The 23124-nt window shown below is 37.7% G+C and overlaps 1 protein-coding gene across 5 annotated transcripts; it reads right to left on the reverse strand.

Annotated features, from left to right (window-relative positions):
• Positions 1–6914: 6914 nt before the first annotated feature.
• On the reverse strand, positions 6915–12245 carry LOC112776225 (uncharacterized protein At4g17910). 5 transcript variants are annotated; one of them, XM_025820295.3, is made up of 15 exons: positions 12021–12244; positions 11891–11927; positions 11507–11628; positions 11035–11108; positions 10860–10938; positions 10692–10781; positions 10206–10279; positions 9769–9856; positions 8853–8979; positions 8668–8772; positions 8418–8544; positions 8272–8323; positions 8143–8187; positions 7572–7689; positions 6915–7475 (listed from the first exon to the last, which is right to left on the reverse strand). In XM_025820295.3, the coding sequence occupies exons 1-15, from the start codon at positions 12129–12131 to the stop codon at positions 7438–7440; spliced, it is 1287 nt and encodes a 428-aa protein (XP_025676080.1). In that variant the 5' UTR covers positions 12132–12244; the 3' UTR covers positions 6915–7437. The 5 variants fall into 5 exon arrangements, with proteins under 5 accessions (XP_025676080.1, XP_025676079.1, XP_025676078.1 ...); XM_025820294.2 differs by having other exon boundaries at positions 7591–7689; positions 8668–8764; positions 8857–8979; positions 12021–12241; XM_025820293.3 differs by having other exon boundaries at positions 7591–7689; positions 12021–12240.
• Positions 12246–23124: the final 10879 nt, after the last annotated feature.

Consider the following 23124-nt stretch of genomic DNA (forward strand, 5'->3'; position numbering starts at 1 on the left):
ATTATGCCTGCGCCGCTTCCTGTCTTGTTTGAGGATCCATCTACATAGAGTTCCCATGTAGTTGGCTTTTCCTCTTGGTCTCCTGCGTATTCCGCTATGAAGTCGGTGAGGCATTGGGCTTTAATTGCCATCCGAGTTTCATATCTCAAGTCAAACTCGGAGAGCTCTATTGCCCATTGAACCATTCTCCCTGCAACATCCGTCTTTTGGAGGATTTGTTTCATGGGTTGGTTCGTGCGGACTCTTATTGTATGAGCTTGGAAGTAAGGTCATAGCCTTCGTGAGGCTACTACTAAGGAGTAGGCAAACTTCTCTAGTTTGTGGTACCTTAGCTCGGGGCCTTGTAGAACTTTGCTGATGAAGTACACTGGATGTTGTCTGACCTCGTCTTCTCTTATCAGGGCTGACGCGACAGCTTTGTCTGCTACGAACAAATACAGAACGAGGTCTTCTCCAACTATAGGTCGGGTCAGGATCGGAGGTTGACTCAAGAATATTTTGAACTCCTGGAACGCCTCTTCGCATTCAGGAGTCCACTCGAACTGACATCCCTTTCTCAATAAGGAGAACAGTGGAAGGGATTTTAACGTTGATCCTGCCAAAAATCTGGAGAGGGCTGCAAGTCGGCCATTTAGCTGTTGAACCTCTCTTAAGCAAGTCAGGCTTTTCATTTCCAGGATAGCTCTACACTTATCGGGATTTGCTTCGATCCCTCTTTGTGTCAGCATAAACCCTAGAAATTTTCCAGCCTCCATCGGGAAAGTACATTTTGCGGGATTTAGCCGCATCCCGTGTAACCTCATGGTGTCGAAGACTTGCGAGAGGTCTGTCAAGAGGTCGATTTCCTTCTTGGTTTTTACCAGCATGTCGTCGACGTAGACTTCCATTAAGCTCCCAAGGTGGGGAACGAACACCTTGTTCATCAGCCTTTGATATGTGGCCCCTGCATTTTTTAATCCAAATGGCATGACCATGTAGCAGAAATTTGCTCTGGGCATGATGAACGATGTTTTTCCTGGTCCGGCTTATGCATCGGGATTTGGTTATATCCCGAGTAGGCGTCCATGAATGACAAGTATTGATATCCCGAGCTAGAGTCCACTAGCGTATCAATACTTGGGAGTGGATAAGGGTCCTTAGGACACGCCTTATTTAAGTCGGTGTAGTCGACACACATTCTCCACTTGCCATTTTGCTTCTTGACTAGCACTACATTCGCTAGCCACATTGGGTACTTAACTTCTCTAATGAAGCCGGCTTCTAGGAATGCCTGTACCTACTCCTCTACTGCTAGGGCTCGTTCCGGGTCGAGCTTGCGTCTTCTCTGTTGTACAGGTCGAGACCCTGGGTATACCGAGAGCTTGTGGGACATAAGCTCGAGGTCTATCCCGGGCATGTCAGAGGCTTTCCAGGCAAAGAGGTCGGAATTGTCTCTTAGGAGCTTAGTCAACCCTTGCTTCAGGGTTTCCCCTAGGTTGGCTCCTATGTTGGTATTTTTTCCTTCCTCTTGGCCGACCTGTATTTCCTCAGTTTTTCCTCCCAGCTGAGGTCGCAGCTCTTCTTTGGCCCTCGCACCGCCGAGCTCTATGGTGTGGACTTCTTTGCTTTTTCCCCTCAGGTTCAGGCTTTCATTGTAGCATTTCCTTGCCAGTTTCTGATCTCCCCTCACCGTTGCTATTCCCGTTGGGGTCGGGAATTTCATGCAAAGGTGGGGAGTAGACACCACCGCTCCGAGTCGATTAAGGATAGCTCTGCCGATTAAAGCATTATATGCTGACCCTACGTCGATGACTATGAAGCCTATACTCAGAGTTTTGGATTTTTCCCCCTTTCCAAAGGTGGTGTGAAGGGGTAGAAATCCCAGTGGTCTTATTGGCGTGTCGCCTAGTCCGTACAAGGTGTCGGGGTAGGCTCTTAACTCTTTCTCATCTAACCCTAGTTTGTCAAACGCAGGCTTGAAAAGGATGTCTGCTGAACTCCCTTGATCTACTAGGGTTCTGTGGAGATGGGCATTGGCTAGGATCATGGTTATCACCACTGGATCATCATGTCCAGGGATTATTCCTTGCCCATCTTCTTTTGTGAATGAGATGGTAGGGAGGTCGGATGATTCACTTCCGACCTGGTAGACTCGCTTGAGGTGTCTCTTGCGAGAGGACTTGGTGAGTCCCCCTCCTGCAAACCCGCCCGAGATCATATGCATATGTCTTTCCGGGGTTTGCGGTGGTGGGTCTCTTCTGTCTGGGTCGTCTCGCTTTCTCTTCCCAGGATTGTCCGACCTTTCTATGAGATATCTGTCGAGCCGGCCTTCTCTGGCCAACTTTTCTATCACATTCTTAAGGTCGTAACAATCGTTAGTTGAGTGACCATATATCTTATGGTACTCACAGTAGTCGCCGCGACTCCCCCCTCTTTTGTTTTTGATGGGCCTGGGAGGCGACAGTCTTTCAGTGTTGCAAATTTCTCTATATACGTCCACTATGGAAACCTTTAGAGGAGTATAAGAGTGATATTTCCTTGGTCTATCAAGACCGAGTTCTTCCTTCTTCTTGGGCTCCCTCTCCCTCTCTTTTGTTGAGGGAAGGTGCCCAGGTCGCCAACTCGAATCTCTCAGTCTGGCATTCTCCTCCATGTTGATGTACTTTTTAGCTCTTTCCTGTACATCACTTAAGGAGGTGGGGTGCCTTTTTGATATGGACTGTGAGAAGGGACCTTCTCTAAGCCCATTGACTAACCCCATAATGACTGCCTCGGTGGGCAGGTCTTGGATTTCTAAACATGCTTTGTTGAACCTTTCCATGTAGGCTCGTAAAGATTCTCCGACCTCCTGCTTTATTCCCAGGAGGCTTGGCGCATGTTTTACTTTATCCTTCTGGATAGAGAACCTCATCAAGAACTTCCTTGAGAGGTCTTCAAAACTGGTGACTGACCTTGGAGGGAGGCTGTCGAACCACTTCATCGCTGCTTTCGACAGGGTAGTCAGGAAAGCTTTGCATCGTGTAGCGTCAGAAGCATCAGCCAGATACATCCGACTTTTGAAGTTGCTTAAGTGATGCTTCGGATCTGTGGTTCCATCATAGAGGTCCATATCGGGGCTTTTGAAGTTTCTTGGAACTTTTGCCCTCATTATGTCCTCGCTAAATGGGTCCTCCCCTCCTGGGGGTGATTCTTCTCGGTCGCCACGGGAGTTCCGACCTTTGAGGGAGGATTCTATCCTTAAGAGTTTTTCTTCTAACTCTTTTCGTCGCGCCATTTCCTCCCTTAGGCTCTTTTTTGTCTCCCTTTGTCATTCCAGCTCCTGTTCCAGCTGTTCCAAACGACCTTGGTGGCCGTGGACTAGTCCCATTAATTCGGTCGGGTGGGATGGTCCATCCTTTCCTGACTCACGTCCATCCGAGGAGTTCATCTTCGGATTTTTTAATCCGGAGATGCCTTCTCTATGTTGGTCGTTGGCTTCTTGATGGTGAGCCAGGTCTGCGTCGTTGTTTCCGGTATCTTGATGCTCTTGTTCGGAATCCGATGCTAGATGACCATCTTCTGGTGACACATCCGCCATCACTGGTTGATCTCTCGGGTCCCCGGCAATGGCGCCAATGTTACGATGGGTAACCAGAGATTATTGGATTGGATTATTTTGGCTGGCCCAATCGTCTGAAAGTGGAAGCCTTTGAGTGGTTGACGATCCAAGACCTCCGTCCGACTTGTTTGTGAGAGAATAGGGAGGTGGTACCTGCAAAGACACTCCGATGCCAAAGTCAGCAAGGGAGCAAAACAGGTCTAGAGAGTATTGGGCTTAGGGATACCTGAGGAGTGTCAGGGTATTTATAGTGGTGAACCCATAACTACCGTTGGAGTAGTTCCGCCTTTTAAGGGGAATAACCGTCCCTTTATCTTAGGGAAGTTGAGATATGGCTCTTAGAAGTGGTTAGAGAGATTTTAGGGGCAGTTATCCTCTTGAGTGAGGGTTTATCTGCCAGCTAATCCTCGTTTCCGACTTCTTTAGAGCAAGTCGTGGTGATTACCGACTTCGTAGTGCCTGGGTCGGCGCAGGGTGAGGCTCAACCCTTTAGATTGGGCCTTTTTACTTGAATCCTGGGCCTTAGCGTTGGGGTAAGGTATGAACAATAATATTTGATGATGATAAATATTAAGCAAATAATAGTCTATATTATTATTGTAATTTGATGTATATATTTTTTAAATACATTTTAAGAGTTAAGAGTAAAATCTCACCCGACTTCTATTCATTACATAAATACCAATCCCCTCCTAATAAATAATAAAGGACTTTTCGTCCCAAATAATTGATTCTGTTAAACACGCAAGTTTTTCTATCAATATCTGATCTCTCAATAGAACAATTTTCTATGGTCCGTTAGTTGTGCAGTCCACTTGTCAACCTACAATTTAACAGGAATAAATTACATCATACTTTATCAATAAAATACACACTAATAAATGATTAAGAATTTACGTGTCTCATGAATAAATATTAAGAGTTTATCTGTCTCGTTATTTATTAGAAGATTAGATAGGTACTAAAGTGTGACTAACGTGTGACCACAATTTCATCTTGTAACCACTGAAAATGCTACTACTCAAACTTTCCCAAGTGATGGCCTTGTACCAAGTGCATCAAGTGACCTCGTGGTGAGTGATCAAACTTTTATTATTGCAGTGGTCATTCTCAATAACATGTTTGATTTGAATGTCAATTTTGATTGTTCATATAAATTAAGGCTAAGAAAACAAAATAAACAACCTAAAGGATCCATCCCATGCCACTACAGCCACTACAAAGATGTATTAATTTAGCACGAATTTTTTTAGTAACAACAAAATTCTTAATGCTAAGAGATATTATTTTGCAACAAAAAATATTACAATTTTGATATTTTTCAAAATATATAGATATTTAAAAATGATTGCAATTAAAAGACCTAAGAAATGAAAAATAAATATTCTAATCATATCTTTCTAATATTTATGTTAGCTCTTTTTGTTTTTCGTTCAAGCGTTTTTATTCTTCTTCTTATGCAGAATTTCTATTTTTTTTTTCTTCTCCAAACTAAAATCTCTAATTCTTCATCTTTAATGCCTCATAAAAAATACCATATGATTAACTGATTCGAAATAAATAACAATATGCATTTGTTATAGCTCAAAATTTGAACTTGCTAGACCTCAAATTTAAATACATACTAGATACATGGTGAGATCATAGTACTATGTTTTGACACACAAATGATATCATGTCAAATAATTTGCTGACATTTGAATGAATATACTAATATATATCTAGGGGTGGCAATACTACCCGAACTCGCGGGTACCCACCCCACTCCTACCCGCTCAGGGCGGGTAATTACCCGCCCCCGTACCGGGGCGGGTTCTTGGGCGGGGTGGGGTCGGGTTTAGGTTAAACCCACCCCTACCCACCCCGGTATATATAATATATATATAAATATATATATATATTTTTAATATATAATATATGTAACATATATAAAATAATTAATAAAATGATTAATAATATTATATCATATATAAATTTTTACTTTAATTTATGTTTATGTATGTAAATAGTGGTTATATAATTTTTAAAATTTTATTTTATTTGTTGGATTTAATAATTATAGGGACGGGTATGGACGGGGCGGGTACCCACAGGAACGGGTTAGAATTTAACATTTTACTACCCGCGGGTAGGACGGGACGGGTTTGATGCGGGTTTTTTGTAGGACGGGACGGGATCGGGTAAAGCAAAAACCTGCCTCTACCCAACCCGTTGCCACCCCTATATATATCGGTGAAATTACTTGGTGTCAAAATATATTGTTTGCCATCGAAGTTAAATATTAGTACTTACATATCACTTTTTTTTTTATGATCAGTTCAATTAATAGTTTGTTTTGGCATTTTGGTTTGGTTTCGGTATTGAATATGAACTCTTAAAAATATTTACTAAAGGAGTACAATAAATACTCTCAAATAAATGGATTAAAATCAAAGAAATATCAGTGTTTCTTTTATTTATTTTTTTATTAGTGAGATACATAAATCCCTAATTATTTGCTAGTAAGACACACAAATCTTTGACAATGTATCCAAAACATGTGCACTTTACTGATAATGTGTCCAGAGCTTGAGCCACGTCAATAACGGTATTAAGTTCCGACGACAAAAAATACACGAAAGATTATATTAGTACATTTTTTGAATCTAGATGATTAAATTATAACAATGAAAAAATTAGAAATTAAATTAATGTACTTCACCAATTTTAGAGACTAAATTTAAATGAGGCAAATCTAAAAAAATAAGAAATTTAAATGTATTTTCAAATGTTCAATAGCTTATTTTTGGGCTTGGAGAAAACATGAGAAGACAGAACTATCTATAAAGTGATAAAAAAAAAGAGTAATGATCAATTTCGTTTATGAAAGATCATTTGTTTTTAAATTAGTCATCAAAAAATTTTTTAATTAAATTTATCCTTCAAAGATTTTAAATTAATCGAATTAGTCCTTCTGTTATTTTCTTTGTTGACGACGCCAAATTTGTTAATGAGGCACGATTAAATAATACTACAACATACACATAAGAGTCTTAATTAATTATTAACATGATAAATTTATGACACTAAATCAAATCAAAACCTAATTGAAGGAAGAAGTTAAAAGATATTGGAATCCCTCAATTTGGAATTGATTTGATCAAATTTTATAAATTTATCATGTTAATGACCAATTAAGACTATTAGATATATGTTGTAATATCACTTAACGTGTCACATCAACAAATTTTGGCACCATTAGCACCGAAAGTAATGGAATGACTAAAATGACTAACTTAAAATTTTGAAGGACAAATTTGATTAAAAAAATATTTCAGAGAGTAATTTGAAGAATAAGTGATCTTTCGATGATTAATTTAATCATTTACTCATAAAAAAAAAGGTATACACGTTATAAATATACAATCCTCTATGAAATACATATATATATATATATCCTTTCTATCTTTTTTTTTTTTTTTGGTTTTTCACGGTATCCCCTAACCCGACCGACTAAGGACTAATCCGTCGCAGTACTAAACTCTATTTAAGGGTTTGCCGTTGGCTAATGGGTTGTTGCATGCACAAGACAGGATTCGCACAAGGAAAAACCGCAGGAAGACAAGCCCCAAGGCAACAAACTGGACAAAGTCTCCTACTCTCTTAGTTGACAAAACGTTTGACAGTATTTCCTCCATTGCTAATAATAATAATAATAACAACAACAACACTAGTTGAGCAGACTACAACACAAGAAATGTTTGCTTTACCAAAATTTTAGCTTCACACCGAAGTAATCTGCCGTTCCAATGACCGTGGATAAAATATAGGCATACACAAGCAAGATGGAAAGTGCTGTAATTGATGACGCAGAGAGGGTATCAACAGAAAGATTTACCAAGCCTGTGAGGATATTTGCCTGCATATAAATTAATTAAAAATATTATAACTTAGATCTAGAGAGAGAGAAAGGTATATTTTTTGGTGACTAGAGAGAAAGGTATATGAATGTAACTAAAGGATAGTTTCTTAACCAGAAGAAACGTAGCCAATAAGTTTCGGTTTAGTGCTTCTTCTAGTACTGAAGTTTTACTTCCAGGAATAAGATCACCCAGCATTAGAATTGATAATAGCTGAAATAAGGGAAACACTCAAATTACATATTCCAACCAAATCCTTAATCAGATTCCATATTAGCAATTACAACTTCTGCAAGGTTGCTTTTAGATTCTACCTTTGAGACAGAAATTTAGAGATGGAAAGACAGATGACAAAAATGAATATTTTGTCCCTATTTCCATAACCAAACCAGTTTCTATGTCTGTTATCTCTATAATTCTGTTTCAGAGACAATATCCAAATGCAACATGGACTCAGCAATGCTGTGCTATACACAACTGAATTTGGTATGTCAGATTAGTTCAAAAGTTATTCAATTGCACAAATACAATTTGATCACTACTCACTAGTAATATAAAGTGGAAAATAAAAAATGAAAAATAAAAAACTAAGAATACAGACTACAAAGAGAACAGCCCCATCAGATATGTTGGTGATCAAATGAATAGAACCAAAATGAGAATCACCTGAAGGTTGTCGGCCAATACACTAGTAACATATGGCAGGTTGCACTGCATGAAGTACGGACAATAAGTTTTCATCCATCAACCCAAAAGAATCACCTAACTAGAAACCCATAACATAGTGAAGCGTACCGTTCTCCGCGAAATTCTTTCCACATGCTTGTCTAAAAACACAGTTAATAACCTGACAAGGTCATCATGGAAAGTAGAAACAGAACAACTTCAAAGCTTTTGACTTCAATGATACGGAATAAACAAGTTCTGGATTAATTTCATACCAAAATACGATGGACAGAATCCAGACCCTCATCTGAACCCATCTGGTACTTCTTAATCCAGAGGAATGGCTTCCAAAGATAAGATAATTTCCCAATTGAACACCAACAAGATACATGCCCCAGTATCCTGTTTACAAAATGAGTGTTTACCAAAAAATAAAAATTAAAAAAATCTATGGAAAGTAAAACTATTAGAAATAATTTCATTGTCATAGCACCAATTTTGAAATATGAAAGGAGCAGTTCTCACCAAATATACTATGAATTCCCTCCTTATTTTGACTAATGATATCCATTCCTCTTTCATTAGAAAGCAAGTATGCGTTTAAACCATGAATCAAACAGAACTGGTACACTTCGAAACAAATATTAAATTGCATAAGAAAATCAGATTCAAAAAGACAAGCCACAAAGATAATACAGATAAAGGTGTACCTACTAGGACAAGCAAACCAAAAATCCCAGAATACCGAGGCGGAACGTTAACAAATGAAGTAAGGATTGACACGGCAGCAAGTGTGAAGAAGAAATTCCAATGCACACCATATTCACTGAAATGTACCTATATGAAGGAATAATGATTATTTTCTTCCTTGAGCGCATCTAGAACCAAAATGGTTGAACTAGGAAAATGGACAATACAATTGAAATTCTTATTTCTATATACCGGGGAAAATGCATTGCGATGACTTTTTAAACTAAAAACAATCCTGAAAAGGCAGAAAGTTTACTTGCTTCCTTAACAATGTCTTTAACTAATAGTAATGTTAGAATATATTTATGATATTACTATTCATATAGGATCTAGATATATCTCGTATTAATTTTATGTTGATTTCATTATTATGATTAGATTCCATCCTCTGCCTAAAATAGGCACTCCTCATTGCACATCACAACACATCCTAATATACAATTTTCTAACAAGTAATGCATTCAGAACCTGCAATTCTGGAAATAGACAGAAATGCACAACACTGATAGCATTGATCAGATAAAACAATCATGAGGAAAACAATAGACATATATCATGTCCTTAATTTTTGTTTTCTTTGCAACTCTTCTCAGTTATTAGGAGTACAATTGAATTGTTTTTGCAGTATATGCCTCAACTCAAGACTACCTCTCTTTAACGGCATCAGAGTTTCCAGGCTTGAGAAAACAGGGATTGAAATAAGACATAAATTGGCCAAAAGATTATTATCTATGTCATGTGGAAACTGAATTATATCACTTCCAATTTTCAAAAATTGATAGGCGACCAGCTTTGTTAAGACAGTTTTTTGCAAATGCATGTTGAACATTATGTGTATCTGTCGCCACATAGATGATTACAATGAAAAAATTGCACCTGATAATCCACACCAGTCGTAGTGACAAGACGAAGAAACCCTAATGTGATCAGTGGACTAATTGAAACTATTGCAGTCTTCCAATTTCTGAAGCAGGAGAAAAAATGGATATTTCAGGATGCAAAATACAGAACACCAGAGCAAGATTTATAATGGAGCACATAAAGTAGAAATTTGATCACTTTATATTCAAAAGCCTATTAGCAAGGGGATCACATGGACTTTCGGTTTTTACTTATATTCAAAAGCCTATTAGCAAGGGGATCACATGGACTTTTGGTTTTTACCCATTGTATGAGCATGTCATAAGCTCCCTAACTTACTGGGGGTAAGACAACTTAAAATTTATAGAACATAAGATCTATATGTGAGTAAGCATACATACACATTCATTTCTAAATACATACACTGAATGGGGTGAAATTGAAGAACTCACACAGATGTGATATTTCGTGCTTGCCGAGAAACTAATGCATTCGCCAATACAAATGACCCAACTCCAAGATCCATCTAGCATGAAAATTTATGTTACAATTCAATATAACAATGAAATTATAGACTGTACTGCTTGTTAGCAACAGAACAAAAGCAGGGAAACAGAGAGCAGAGATAGAAACTAAAATTTCGGATAATCAGCAAGGAGAAGTAACAGCCTAAAGTAATTTTCTTTACATGTACTTTAAGTGTGCATAACTAAATAAAAGCATATTGTTTGTGTATAAACTCAGGAATTACGCTCTACGTTCAAGCCAAGAAGTTTTGCTGAAAATCAAGAGCCCTTCTTCCCAATATTAGCAAGTCTTTTACAATTACAGCCTTTGGAACCCGCTTTTCTCATTAACATACAGAAAAATATTTTCCTGGAGAATTGTCTAGAAGCACCATTTATTTTAGTACATTGGAAAGTGAAGAATAATCATACCAAACTAGTTCCATAAGTTTCAGTCTTTGCATATCTTCTTGGAAATATTCTGAAGTCAACAGCCAAGATGCACAGGAATGTTATAATCATCTGCAAAACTTCTTTATCAACATAATAACAAGTAAAACCAGAAGAGTAGAATAAAATATCAATAGTGACACTTCATACCACAACCACCCTGTATGATGTAATATATTCTCGAATAGAATTGTGCTCTCCTTTGATAGAAACAGATGAAGCAGCAGTCCTGTAGTTCAGGGTATTGAAGTTAGCCATGATTAGCTTGACTCATAAGAAATCATGGTATTAATTAGTTATTTCACAAAAGTGTGAGAAACATTACCTTTTGGCTGCAATACAAACGAATGTTAAGAGCATTAACAAAATTGTGAATATATATGTCCAGTTTGAAAGTACCTGCAACAAACATGTTGATGTAAGAAACCACAAACTCAGAGAATAGAAGAGTACCATGATTGTATTATTCACACTGATGAGCCTGGATCTTAGCTAAAGGTTGAAGATAAAACTGAAGAGAATCAACAAGAAGCAAAGGGAAACAGGGCACTATAGAAACCCCAGTCTCCCAAGACAATTCCCAAATTGAATTTCCTGTCTTTTCTCAGTCTACCCCTTATATCACTCTTTCCCTTAACAGCAAAGACGCATGCACTATGAAAGATGAGTTTTGATTCTTGAAATATGACGCTCTATGTGAAGTTACAGTAATGATTCACAAGAAATGACTCGATCCAAGCCAAAAGCATTATCTATTTCATAAAAAAAATGATTTGATAATAGGAAAGAAAACATACCGTGAAACACAACAGCATAGGAACAACAATAATAATAAAATCCAAAGACAATGTAGATAAGTATGCTTTGAAATTACTAGACTTGGAAACTGCATCATCATTCTTCTTCTTCAAGAAGGCACCTATCATTGAGGAAATAAGAAAATAGAAGCAAGATATGAGAAAACAGATGCTGAATCGAAAGAAACCACATGGTCAGAGACAGGCAGATCAGACCAAAGGGAATCAAAGCGTAAGTTTTGAGAAATTGTAGAGTTCGAATGAACTATAGCAGTTGAGCACAGCAAAACATAGGTAGGATGCGGTGCGAATGAAGTAAACAATAATTAAAAAGGCCAATTTACACATTTTGAAAAGAGAGATGAGCATGGAAATGGGACTGACCAGTTGCAGAAGTGGAGTGTCGAATAAGGACCAACATCTGTAGCGGAAGGCAGAGAAAACAAGAACCGGATCATCATCATCATCATTTATGCATGAGAAGGATTAGATTGGAGGAGGGAGAGTAACTCACAGGGACAGTAATCGTAAGAGCAATGATTTCGAGAACAGAGGATCCACTCAAATTGCTCACAAATTCTTCTTTGAGATGCTTGTTGGAGTTGAAGGATTTCAGAGGATCCATGGCACCCACACTGAGAAAAAACGGTACAGAAATGTGATATGCAAATTCAATTTATTTGCGAGGCTCAGCTCAAGTGTTGATCATAAATAAATAAACTAGGGCTCCATTAAGGTAAATTGATGAATTAATTGGATGGAGCTGCATAAAAGATTATTCAAAAATAAAATAAATAAAAAATAACAAAAAGTAAAGAATAAATTATACTTACAAGTTACACTCACTCGGAGTTTATTAAAATTACACACACCACCACAATATTTTACTAGTATATATTCACCTCTCTAGCATTATATTTAATGAGATGTGCTGTCTCTATGAATTCATTAAATTGAATATTATTAAATTAAAAATATGTTGTCAGACGTCATCGTTAATCCATAAGTCCATGCATAGAAACAAAAGAATAATATAAAAATCTCTGGATTTTAACTTTGTTACGGGGAATATTTTGTCATTTTAATTGAACAAAGCAAAAATAAATGGAAAAAAGCACTAATCCACATGTATAAGGATTTGTTAGTTACATCAACGCCAAGAGGTCTAAGTGTAAGAAGTTCCATGAGTGCCATGTTGGTTTAGAGCCTCTACTATAATCCTTGCTTCCTTGGTTCGAAACTTACAATCAATGTAATGTTTACAGTGCATGTAATAAAGGGGTGGTAAATGTATACGGTCAACTAAAGGAGTGGTGTGTGTAATTTGATAAATCTCAAACAAAAAAGAGATTCACATAATCACATATATGTATTAAACAAAATTCATCATATGTTATATACAATAATAAATCTCAACACAAAGTGAGCAAGGTTCACATTTACAAACCAAAATAAAGCATGAAATAACCAACAAAACACAAGATATAGTGATATACCACATCCCTAAACTTCCAATAACCTTTCACTCTAATTAAGAGCAACAAACTAAGATAATATTCTTAGTCCGCCAATAGGTCTACTCTATGATTTTCACAAATCATTGTTCTCAAACAAACTATGATTTCATCCTCCAAAACCATGATCCATATAAAGAAACTTCAAACCATTTTTGGGAGTATATCTCAACTCTTCTAGCCCCTTTTATCTTAAAGGATATGTCTCAAATCTGAATCAACATTCTATAATGCTATAGCTTTTATATATCACTCCCAAATGCAGCGCCATAATTCAATCTCCCTTGCCAGATTCAATTGCGAGGGGTTTGAATAAAAAAGAGGCTCCATATAACACAATAACAACAAAAACAATCAGGAGCAGAAGTATCGTAATCCCAATATTATTACTTATGTTGTAGGCATCAATCAACACAGTTATCACTTACAGCAACAAATTCTAAAAATATTAGCAGCAACAAGCCAAACAACATTTAAGATTTTCACTTATAGCAGCAGAAACAACAACACTGGTAAGAAAACAAAGAAGAACGACAGATCAGCAGAAGCAACATCGCACCTTCTACACAAATTCACAGAACAGCAGAAGCAGAAAGGCGGGCGTAGCGTGGCGTGAGCGGAATCAGAGCATCAGAGAGTCATTGTAGCAGCAGAATCAAAAGCACAGAGCAACATTTAACGAGAAAGGAGACGGTGGCGGTGAACCGGAAAGGCGCAGGCGGCAACGGCGACAGAAGAGCGGCGGCGATGAACAATTGGAGATGGAGATGAATCAGATTATCAAAATAGCTTTCTCCTCTTTTAGGTTAAGTATGTAACAAGGAAGAGATTCAACTCCATGTTTCTTCTGATAGAAAAAAAAAAGGAGTAGTTGGAAAAGCATAGGGAGACCATATAACATTAAACACTGCATAAAACATTATACAAAAATAAAATAAATAAAAAATAACAAAAAGAAAAGGATAAATTACACTTACAAGTTACAACCACTCGGAGTTTATCAAAACTGCACACACCACCTCACTATTTGACTAGTATACACTCACCTCTCCAGCATTATATCTAATGAGATGTGCTATCTCTATATGTCCATTAAATTGAAACATTATTAAATTAAAAATACGTTGTCAAACGTCATCGTTAACCCATAAGTCCATGCATGGAAACAAAAGGATAATAGAGAAATCTCTGGATTTAAACTTTGTTATGGGGGGTATTTTGCCAATTTAATTGAACAAAGCAAAAGTAAATGGAAAAAAGTACTAGTCCACATGTATAAGGATTTGTTAGTTACATCAACGACAAAGGGTCTAAATGTAAGAAGTTCCATGAGTGCCATGTTGGTTTAGAGCCTCTACTATAATCCTTGCTTCCTTGGTTCGAAACTTGCAATCAGTGTAATGTTTACAGTGCATGTAATAAAGAGGTGGTGAATGTACATGGTCAACTAAAGGGGTGGTGTGTGTAATTTGATAAATCTCATACAAAAAGGTTCAAAGGTTCACATAAAGGTTCACATTAACAAACCAAAATAAAGCATGAAATAACCAACAAAACACAAGATATAGTGATATACCACATCCCTAAACCTGCAATAACCTTTCACTCTAATTAAGAGCAACAAACTAAGATAATATTCTTAGTCTGTCAACAGGTCTTGTAGTAACCGAAAAGAAAAAAAAATAACAAAGGAGGGAGAGCATGTGGAACAAAGGAGGGAGAGCACGTGGGGGGCACATGCCCCCAGTTAAACACTTCTTTTCTCTTCTCCGCTCCCCCTCCTTCGACAATCCCCTTCTTTCTTTCATTTTTCTTTTTATTTCTTCCTAACAATAATACTAAAAATCTTCTCTTCTCTTCCCTTCTCAACTACAATTCCTCATCTCTTTTCTTTGAAATCAACCACCCAATATCATCAAACTCATCTTTATCATCTTGCTTTCTTTGCTTCTCTACTCTACCTCTATTTATTCAAAATCTTATTTTCTCAAAACTTCCAAATCATGTGATTTCAACTTAATGAGTGAAAGAAGCATTCAACTTTGAGTTTCGCTTATTATTGAGACTTCAAGGTAACTCTTTGACTCAATAATTAGCTATATCTCAAATTTTTAGCATTCCTATACTTGTGGACATAGCAAAATCCAAAATTAGGGTTATTAGGGTTAGGAAATTTGGGGCTTCTATCATATTGAGTAAGATTATGTGAATTGACAATATTAGTAGCTCACAAATATTATTATTGTCATATTTCTAGAGTTGTAGAGTTATTGGACATTATTTGGTAGCTCGTTGACGCACTCAGAGTTGCTTCCGGTTCTTTGGAATCAAGTTGTGAGTGGATATTATATCTATAATTATTTTTAAATATATTATTATCAGTACTTTTGTTGAATCATTATTTTTGGAGTTTGAAAATATTTTATTATCGTGATTTTTGAATTTTTGAAATGAATATTGATTTGTGAAACTTACAGTTTTATAAAAATACACACGAGACGAAATTTATATATTTTGTAAAGCATACATGTTTTCTTATTTGATTTTATTAAATCTTAATTAAATTTTAGTATGCAATATTATATATATTGATTTGCTATGGAATTTAGTAGTATGTTATAAGCATTAGAGATTTTTATAAGTGATTTGGTTTGGATTGGTTTGGGAGACTCTGACTAGAAAACCGTAGTTAACGGCGGTTATGACGTTAACCTAGATGCATCTGGCTCAGACCTCAGCTAGCAGGGGCGTTGCTAGCCTAATGTGTATGCCATACGTTGGATCTGTTATACCGTACGGGCACACTAGAGGAAAGGGCTACCCTTAGAGGTGGAGCCGCCCTAGGTGTGTAATATTTGATTTGATTTGACTTCTGGAATGAGAACTCCCATTTCAGTTCATCCGCTTAACTATTTATCTATTTATTTGCATAATTAATTAATATGAATTTCTCATCTCTGAAAAGAAATATAATTTTCAAGGTAAACTCTGTATTGTCTCGTGTGGGTTATAGATGTAATGTTTGCTCACTGAGTTGCAAAACTCACCTTATTATATTCCCATGTTTTTTAGATACAGGAGTCATTCCAGGTTCCATTCCACCTGCCCCTCAGTAAATCTTAGTCATTTTGGTGAGCCCTTCTTCTTTCCAAGGGCTAAGTCATTATGTAATGTAATGGAACATTTGCTCAAAACTTAGATTATGTCAATGCTCCATATGTCACAGGCAGGATCCTCGTGTGGGTTATGTTATTTTGAATCTTGAACTGTTTAGATAGTAATTATAAGTTGGTTATGTAAAACTTATGGATTTAACTATATACTCTAGTTATCAATGTGATATATATATTATGCGTATTTTGGATATGATTGGAATATGTTGTTGTTGTTGTCTTTGGAAATGGATGTGTATTCTTGATACAGGGAGTTAATATTCATGTTGGTAAGGTCCTAGAAACAGAGGAGATTCTGTTCGTTTTTCTGAAAATTTGGTCGTTTGGCTTGCTAAGGGACTTGTCCCTTGAGCGCCAGTCATGGCTTGGTTCGGGCCATGACAAAGTGGTATCAGAGCCTTAGGTTTTCCTGTGTAATATGAAGCAAGTGTTCTTTAGTAAGATCACAATTGTGCAAATGAAAATCGGCTCATTTTCACAAAGTGTGATGTTACTAGAGGCCTATAGGAAGTTGTCATCAATCCTTTGTTCTCATAATTCTTTCTGTCTGTCCTATTCTCTTTGAACTCCATATACATATGTCATTGGTGATTCAATCGCTTTACTTACTCGATAGGTGGAAGATTCCACCTAAGAAAAGACGTGGTGGAGCTATTGGTGCTCCTGATACTGCTGAATCCAATAGGGCAGTTTCTCCGCCACTTGGAGCACTTCAACAAAGGCCAAGGAGCCAAAAGATAGCTGATAGGCGCGAAGGAGAGATACCCCATGAGAGAGTTCAGGAGAACCCCGCAATAAGAGATGCTCAACCGGACTTAGCAGCTGAATTAAGTGGAATGAATCAAACCCTTAATGCGGTATTACAGGTCCTAACAAATCAAAAAAGGGGCGGAGCAGGAATTCTTAATATGCCAAATCCTCATCCTCATAGAGTTCATCAATTGTTTGGGGATCAAGAGCCACCAATTGAGAAGTATTTGAAGCTGAATTCGTCCACTTTTAATGGAGATTCATTGGATGAAGATCCACAACAATATCTAGAGGATGCAAAGAAAGCTATTCGAGCTCTCAAGTGCACCAAGGAATGGGCTGTTGAGTTAGTATCCTACAACTTGCATGGTTCAGCAAGATATTGGTATGAGTCTCTTCTTGAGAGCAAAGAAGCAGCTGGACTTCCTCCTCCTTCTTGGGAAGAGTTTACTGAAGAGTTCTTCGCTCGATTTTATCTAGCTAACAAGCAAGCAGAAGATGCAATTGCCTTTGAAAGATTAAGGCAAGAGAATATGACAATGACTGAGTATGCTAAGGAGTTTACTAGACTTTCTAAGAGTGCTCCGTACTTGGTGAATTCAGAAGAGATGAAAGTTCGCTGTTTCGTTCGTGGATTGGTAGAACATATGGTCACTACTCTTATGCCTGAAGTCGGACGCATGTCTTTTAAGGATGTCCTAAACTCTGCTTATAGAATTGAAGCTGGGATAGCGGAGAGAAATGCTTTAAGGATGTTGGTAAGAAGCCTAAGATGAAGGGACAATTTTCTGGTGGATCTACTTCAGGAGGATTTCAGTCTTATCATGGTCAAACTAATCAGCAAGGTTATTCGGGTTATCGAGCTCGTCCTCAAATATCTTTTGGTGGGGTTACTTCTTCTGGATCTGCTCCCATGAGTGTTTCGAGTCCTAGACCTTTTGTTAAGCCCGCTTCTCAATCTAGTGCACATGGTTCAAATCAGACAAGGCCAGCTCAGCCCTATTGTCTTTAGTGTGGGAGTTACCATTCCGGTATATGTTTCAAGGCTACTGGTGCATGTTTTGGTTGTGGTCAATCTGGTCATCTTAGGAGGGATTGTCTAAATCCTAGAGGAGGCTTTGCTCCAGATATTGCACGTCCTACAACACCAATGCCACCATCTTCAGCTATGTCTATTGGAAATTCTTCTGGTCCTAGTGCTAGAGGAGCAGGTGGCAGGGGTCAGACTTATAACAGAGGAGGGAGCCAAAGAGGAAGAGGTCAGGCACGTGTGTACGCTTTGACACGTTAGGATGCTCAAGCTTCTAATGCTGTAGTGGCAGGTACTTTACAAGTTTGTTCTTTAGATGCTCGAGTGTTATTTGATACGGGTTCTCATTATTCATATGTATCTCCACATCTTGCATCTCATTTCGATAAACAACATGAACTGTTATCCCACCCCTTTCATGTTGGCACTCTACTTGGAGTCTCCATGGTGGTTCGAGTCGTGTTTCGGTCTTGTGTTGTTAGAATTAATACGGTTGAAACCTTAGCTGATTTGATCCTTTTAGAACCAATGGAAGATATTGATGTCATCTTAGGCATGGATTGGTTAGCAGCTTGTCATGCTGATGTGGGCTGTTACTCCAAAACTGTGAAGTTTGACATACCGGGTATCTCACCTTTTGTTTTTAAGGGTGATGATTGTCCCACTTTAGCTAGCATCATCTCATCTATGAGTGCGATGCAATTGATGGATAAGGGAAATCAAGGATTTCTGGCAGTTGTTAGAGATGTTAATGCCGAAGTTCCTAGTCTTGATCAGGTTCCTTTTGTTAGAGAATTCTCTGACGTGTTCCCTGATGAGCTACCGGGGATGCCGCCTGACCGTGAAGTTGAGTTTTCTATAGAATTAACTCCGGGAGTCCAATCTGTATCCATTCCTCCCTATCGTATGGCTCCAACTGAGTTACGAGAATTAAAAGTTCAATTAGAAGATATGCTAGAGAAATGATTCATTCGTCCTAGCACTTCTCCATGAGGAGCTCCTATTCTATTCGTAAAGAAGAAAGATGGAACGATGCGACTATGTGTGGATTATCGTCAGCTCAATAAGATAACTGTTCGCAACAAGTATCCATTGCCAATGATTGATGATTTGTTTGATCAACTTCAAGGAGCTACCTATTTCTCAAAAAATCGACTTGCGTTCAGGGTACCATCAATTGAAGATAAAAGAGGAAGACATTCCAAAAACTGCTTTTCGTACTCGCTATGAGCACTATGAGTTCTTAGTAATGTCCTTTGGTCTGACGAATGCGCCTGCAGCTTTCATGGACTTAATGAATCGAGTCTTCAAATCTTTCTTAGATCACTTTGTTATCGTCTTCATCGATGATATCTTGGTGTATTCGAAAAGTGCTACGGAGCATGAGTATCATTTGAGGATTGTGTTACAAACCTTAAGGGATCACAAGCTTTATGCTAAATTTTCTAAATGTGAGTTTTGGCTTGATCAAGTGACATTTTTGGGGCATGTGGTATCAAAAGATGGAATCATGGTGGATCCAAAGAAGGTGGAAGCCGTTCAGAAGTGGCCAAAGCCTACTACAGTGACAGAAATTCGTAGCTTTCTAGGGTTGGCCGGCTACTATCGGCGATTCATCAAGGACTTCTCGAGAATTTCAGCACCATTAACCAAATTAACTCAGAAGAATGTAAAGTTTCAATAGTCAGAAGCTTGTGAGGAAAGTTTTCAGACACTTAAGGCTTGTCTAACCTCAGCACCAGTTCTTGTTTTACCTTCTGGGTCTGGGAGATTCTCAGTCTTTTGCGATGCATCTCGGATAGGACTGGGTTGTGTATTGATGCAGCATGGCCGCGTTATTGCCTATGCCTCGCAACAACTCAAGAAGCATGAGCAGAATTATCCAACTCATGACCTGGAAATGGCAGCGGTCGTCTTTGCTTTAAAGATTTGGAGACACTACCTTTATGGTGAGACCTGTGAGATCTATACGGATCACAAGAGTTTGAAGTATATATTCCAACAGAAGGATTTAAATTTGAGGCAACGGAGATGGATGGAGTTACTAAAAGATTATGATTGTACTATTTTGTATCATCCTGGAAAGGCAAATGTTGTAGCAGATACTCTCAGTAGAAAATTTATGGGTAGCTTGGCCATCACTCTTGCAAGGAGACCAATTATTGAAGAAGTCCATCAATTGGAGGCCGGTGGAATTCAATTTGACCTTGGAGAATCAAGAGTTTTCTTAGCACATGTTCGAGCCCAATCTTCCCTGATAGAACAGATCAAGGTTGCACAAAGTGATGATCTGAAATTAAGAAAGCTTATGGAAGATGTTCGCAATGGGAGGAACTCAGACTTTTCTGTTGATCAAGATGTTTTGCGTTGTGGTCAACGCTTATGTGTGCCAGATAACCCCGACTTGAAGAAAGCTATTTTGGAAGAGGCTCACAATTCTAAGTACACAGTTCATCCAGGCTCCAATAAGATGTATCAAGATTTAAAACAATTATTTTGGTGGGAAGGCATGAAAAAAGATATAGGAGTTTTTGTTTCTCATTGCTTAACTTGCCAACAAGTTAAAGCTGAACATCAAAGACCTGCTGGGTTATTACAACAGATTGAGATGCCTGAATGGAAGTGGGAAAGGATTACGATGGATTTTGTAACAGGTTTACCTCGTAGCTTTAAGGGTTTTGATTCAATTTGGGTAATTGTGGATAGAATGACAAAGTCAGCTCACTTTCTTTCGGTGAAAACAACTTTTAGTGCAGCTCGGTATGCTCAACTTTATGTTGATGAGATAGTTAAACTACATGGAATTCCAGTGTCCATTATTTCAGATCGCGGGCCCCAGTTTACCTTTTATTTTTGGAAATCTTTTCAAAAAGCGTTAGGAACTCGTCTGGATCTTAGCACAACTTTTCACCCTCAAACCAATGGACAATCAGAGAGGACGATCCAGACATTGGAAGACATGTTAAGGTGTTGTGTTCTAGATTTTGGTGAAAATTGGGACAACTATCTACCTTTGATTGAGTTCTCTTATAATAATAGTTATCAAGCCAGCATTCAAATGGCACCATTTGAGGCTCTTTATGGGAGAAGATGCAGGTCACCTATTGGGTGGTTTGAGGTTGGTGAGGTTAAACTTTTGGGGCCAAATTTGGTACAAGATGCAGTTGAGAAGGTTCGCATAATAAGAGAACGATTATTAGCAGCTCAGAGTAGGCGAAAGGCTTATGTTGATAACAGAAGGCGTAACTTAGAGTTTGCAGTGGGTGATCAGGTATTTCTTAGAGTGTCTCCTATGAAAGGAGTGATGAGGTTTGGGAAAAGAGGCAAGCTTAGTCCTCGCTACATTGGTCCATTTGAGATACTGCACAGAATAGGTGCAGTTGCTTACCGCTTGGCATTGCCGCCTGAGTTGTCTATGATTCATCCAGTCTTTCACGTATCAATGTTGCGCAAATACCTTCCCGACCCATCTCATGTGCTTGCACCACAAGCTAAAGAGCTAAAGGAAGATTTATCATTTGAAGAGGAACCAGTGGCTACAATTGATCGCCAAGTAAAGAAACTACGTTCTAAAGAGATAGCATCTGTGAAAGTTGTTTGGAAGAATCATTCGAAAGAAGAAGCAACTTGGGAAGTGGAGGATGCTATGCGCGACAATATCCGTATTTGTTTGAGTCTAAAGGTAACTATCACACTTATCACCGTATATAAATTCGAAATTTGGGGACCGAATTTCTTAAGAGGGAGAGAATGTAGTAACCGGAAAGTAAAAAAAAAACAAAGGAGGGAGAGCACGTGGGGGGTACATGCCCCCACTTAAACACCTCTTTTCTCTTCTCCGCTGCCCCCCTCCTTCGACAATCCCCCTTCTTTCTTTCATTTTTCTTTTTATTTCTTCCTAACAATAATACTAAAAATCCTCTCTTCTCTTCCCTTCTCAACTATAATTCCTCATCTCTTTTCCTTGCAATCAACCACCCAATGTCATCAAACTCACCTTTATCATCTTGCTTTCTTTTCTTCTCTACTCTACCTCTATTTATTCAAAATCTTATTCTCTCAAAACCTCCAAATCATGTGATTTCAACTTAATGAGTGAAGGAAGCATTCAACTTTGAGTTCCAGTTATTATTGAGACTTCAAGGTAACTCTTTGACTCAATAATTAGCTATATCTCAAATTTTTAGCATCCCTATACTTGTGGGCATAGCAAAATCCGAAATTAGGGTTATTAGGGTTAGGAAATTTAGAACTTCTATCATATTGAGTAAGATTATGTGAATTGACAACATAGGTAGCTCACAAATATTATTATTGTCATATTTCTAGAGCTGTAGAGTTATTAGACATCATTTGGTAGCTCGTTGATGCGTTCAGAGTTGCTTCCGATTCTTTGGAATCAAGCTGTGAGTGGATATTATATCTATAATTGTTTTTAAATATATTATTATCAGTACTTTTGTTGAATCATTAATTTTGGAGTTTGAAAATATTTTATTATCGTGATTTTTGAATTTTTGAAATGAATATTGATTTGTGAAACTTACAGTTTTATAAAAATACACACGAGACGAAATTTATATATTTTGTAAAGCATACATGTTTTCTTATTTGATTTTATTAAATCTTAATTAAATTTTAGTATGCAATCTTATATATATTGATTTGCTATGGAATTTAGTAGTATGTTATAAGCATTAGAGATTTTTATAAGTGATTTGGTTTGGATTGGTTTGGGAGACTCTGACTAGAAAATCGTAGTTACCGGCGGTTATGACGTTAACCTAGATGCATCTGGCTCAGACCTCAACTAGCAGGGGCGTTGCTAGCCTAACGTGTAGGCCACACGTTGGATCTGTTATACCGTACGAGCACACTAGAGGAAAGGGCTACCCTTAGAGGTGGAGCCGCCCTAGGTGTGTAATATTTGATTTGATTTGACTTCTGGAATGAAAACTCCCATTTCAGTTCATCCGCTTAACTACTTATCTATTTATTTGCATAATTAATTAATATGAATTTTTCATCTCTGAAAAGAAATATAATTTTCAAGGTAAACTCTGTATTGTCTCGTGTGGGTTATAGATGTAATGTTTGCTCACTGAGTTGCAAAACTCACCCTATTATATTCCCATGATTTTTAGATACAGG

The sequence above is a fragment of the Arachis hypogaea genome, chromosome 19 (assembly GCF_003086295.3).
Source record: "Arachis hypogaea cultivar Tifrunner chromosome 19, arahy.Tifrunner.gnm2.J5K5, whole genome shotgun sequence".
In the NCBI taxonomy this organism is placed as follows: domain Eukaryota; kingdom Viridiplantae; phylum Streptophyta; class Magnoliopsida; order Fabales; family Fabaceae; genus Arachis; species Arachis hypogaea.

Excerpts from the sequence above, each read along its gene's own strand:
- LOC112776225 (XM_025820293.3), bottom strand. The coding sequence starts at position 12,131 with ATGGATCCTCTGAAATCCTTCAACTCCAACAAGCATCTCAAAGAAGAA. Across the intron at positions 10,782-10,859 it reads CATCATACAGGGTGGTTGTG|ATGATTATAACATTCCTGTG; the intron begins GTATGAAGTGTC and ends GAAGTTTTGCAG. Across the intron at positions 8,188-8,271 it reads AAAGAATTTCGCGGAGAACG|TGCAACCTGCCATATGTTAC; the intron begins GTACGCTTCACT and ends TACTTCATGCAG.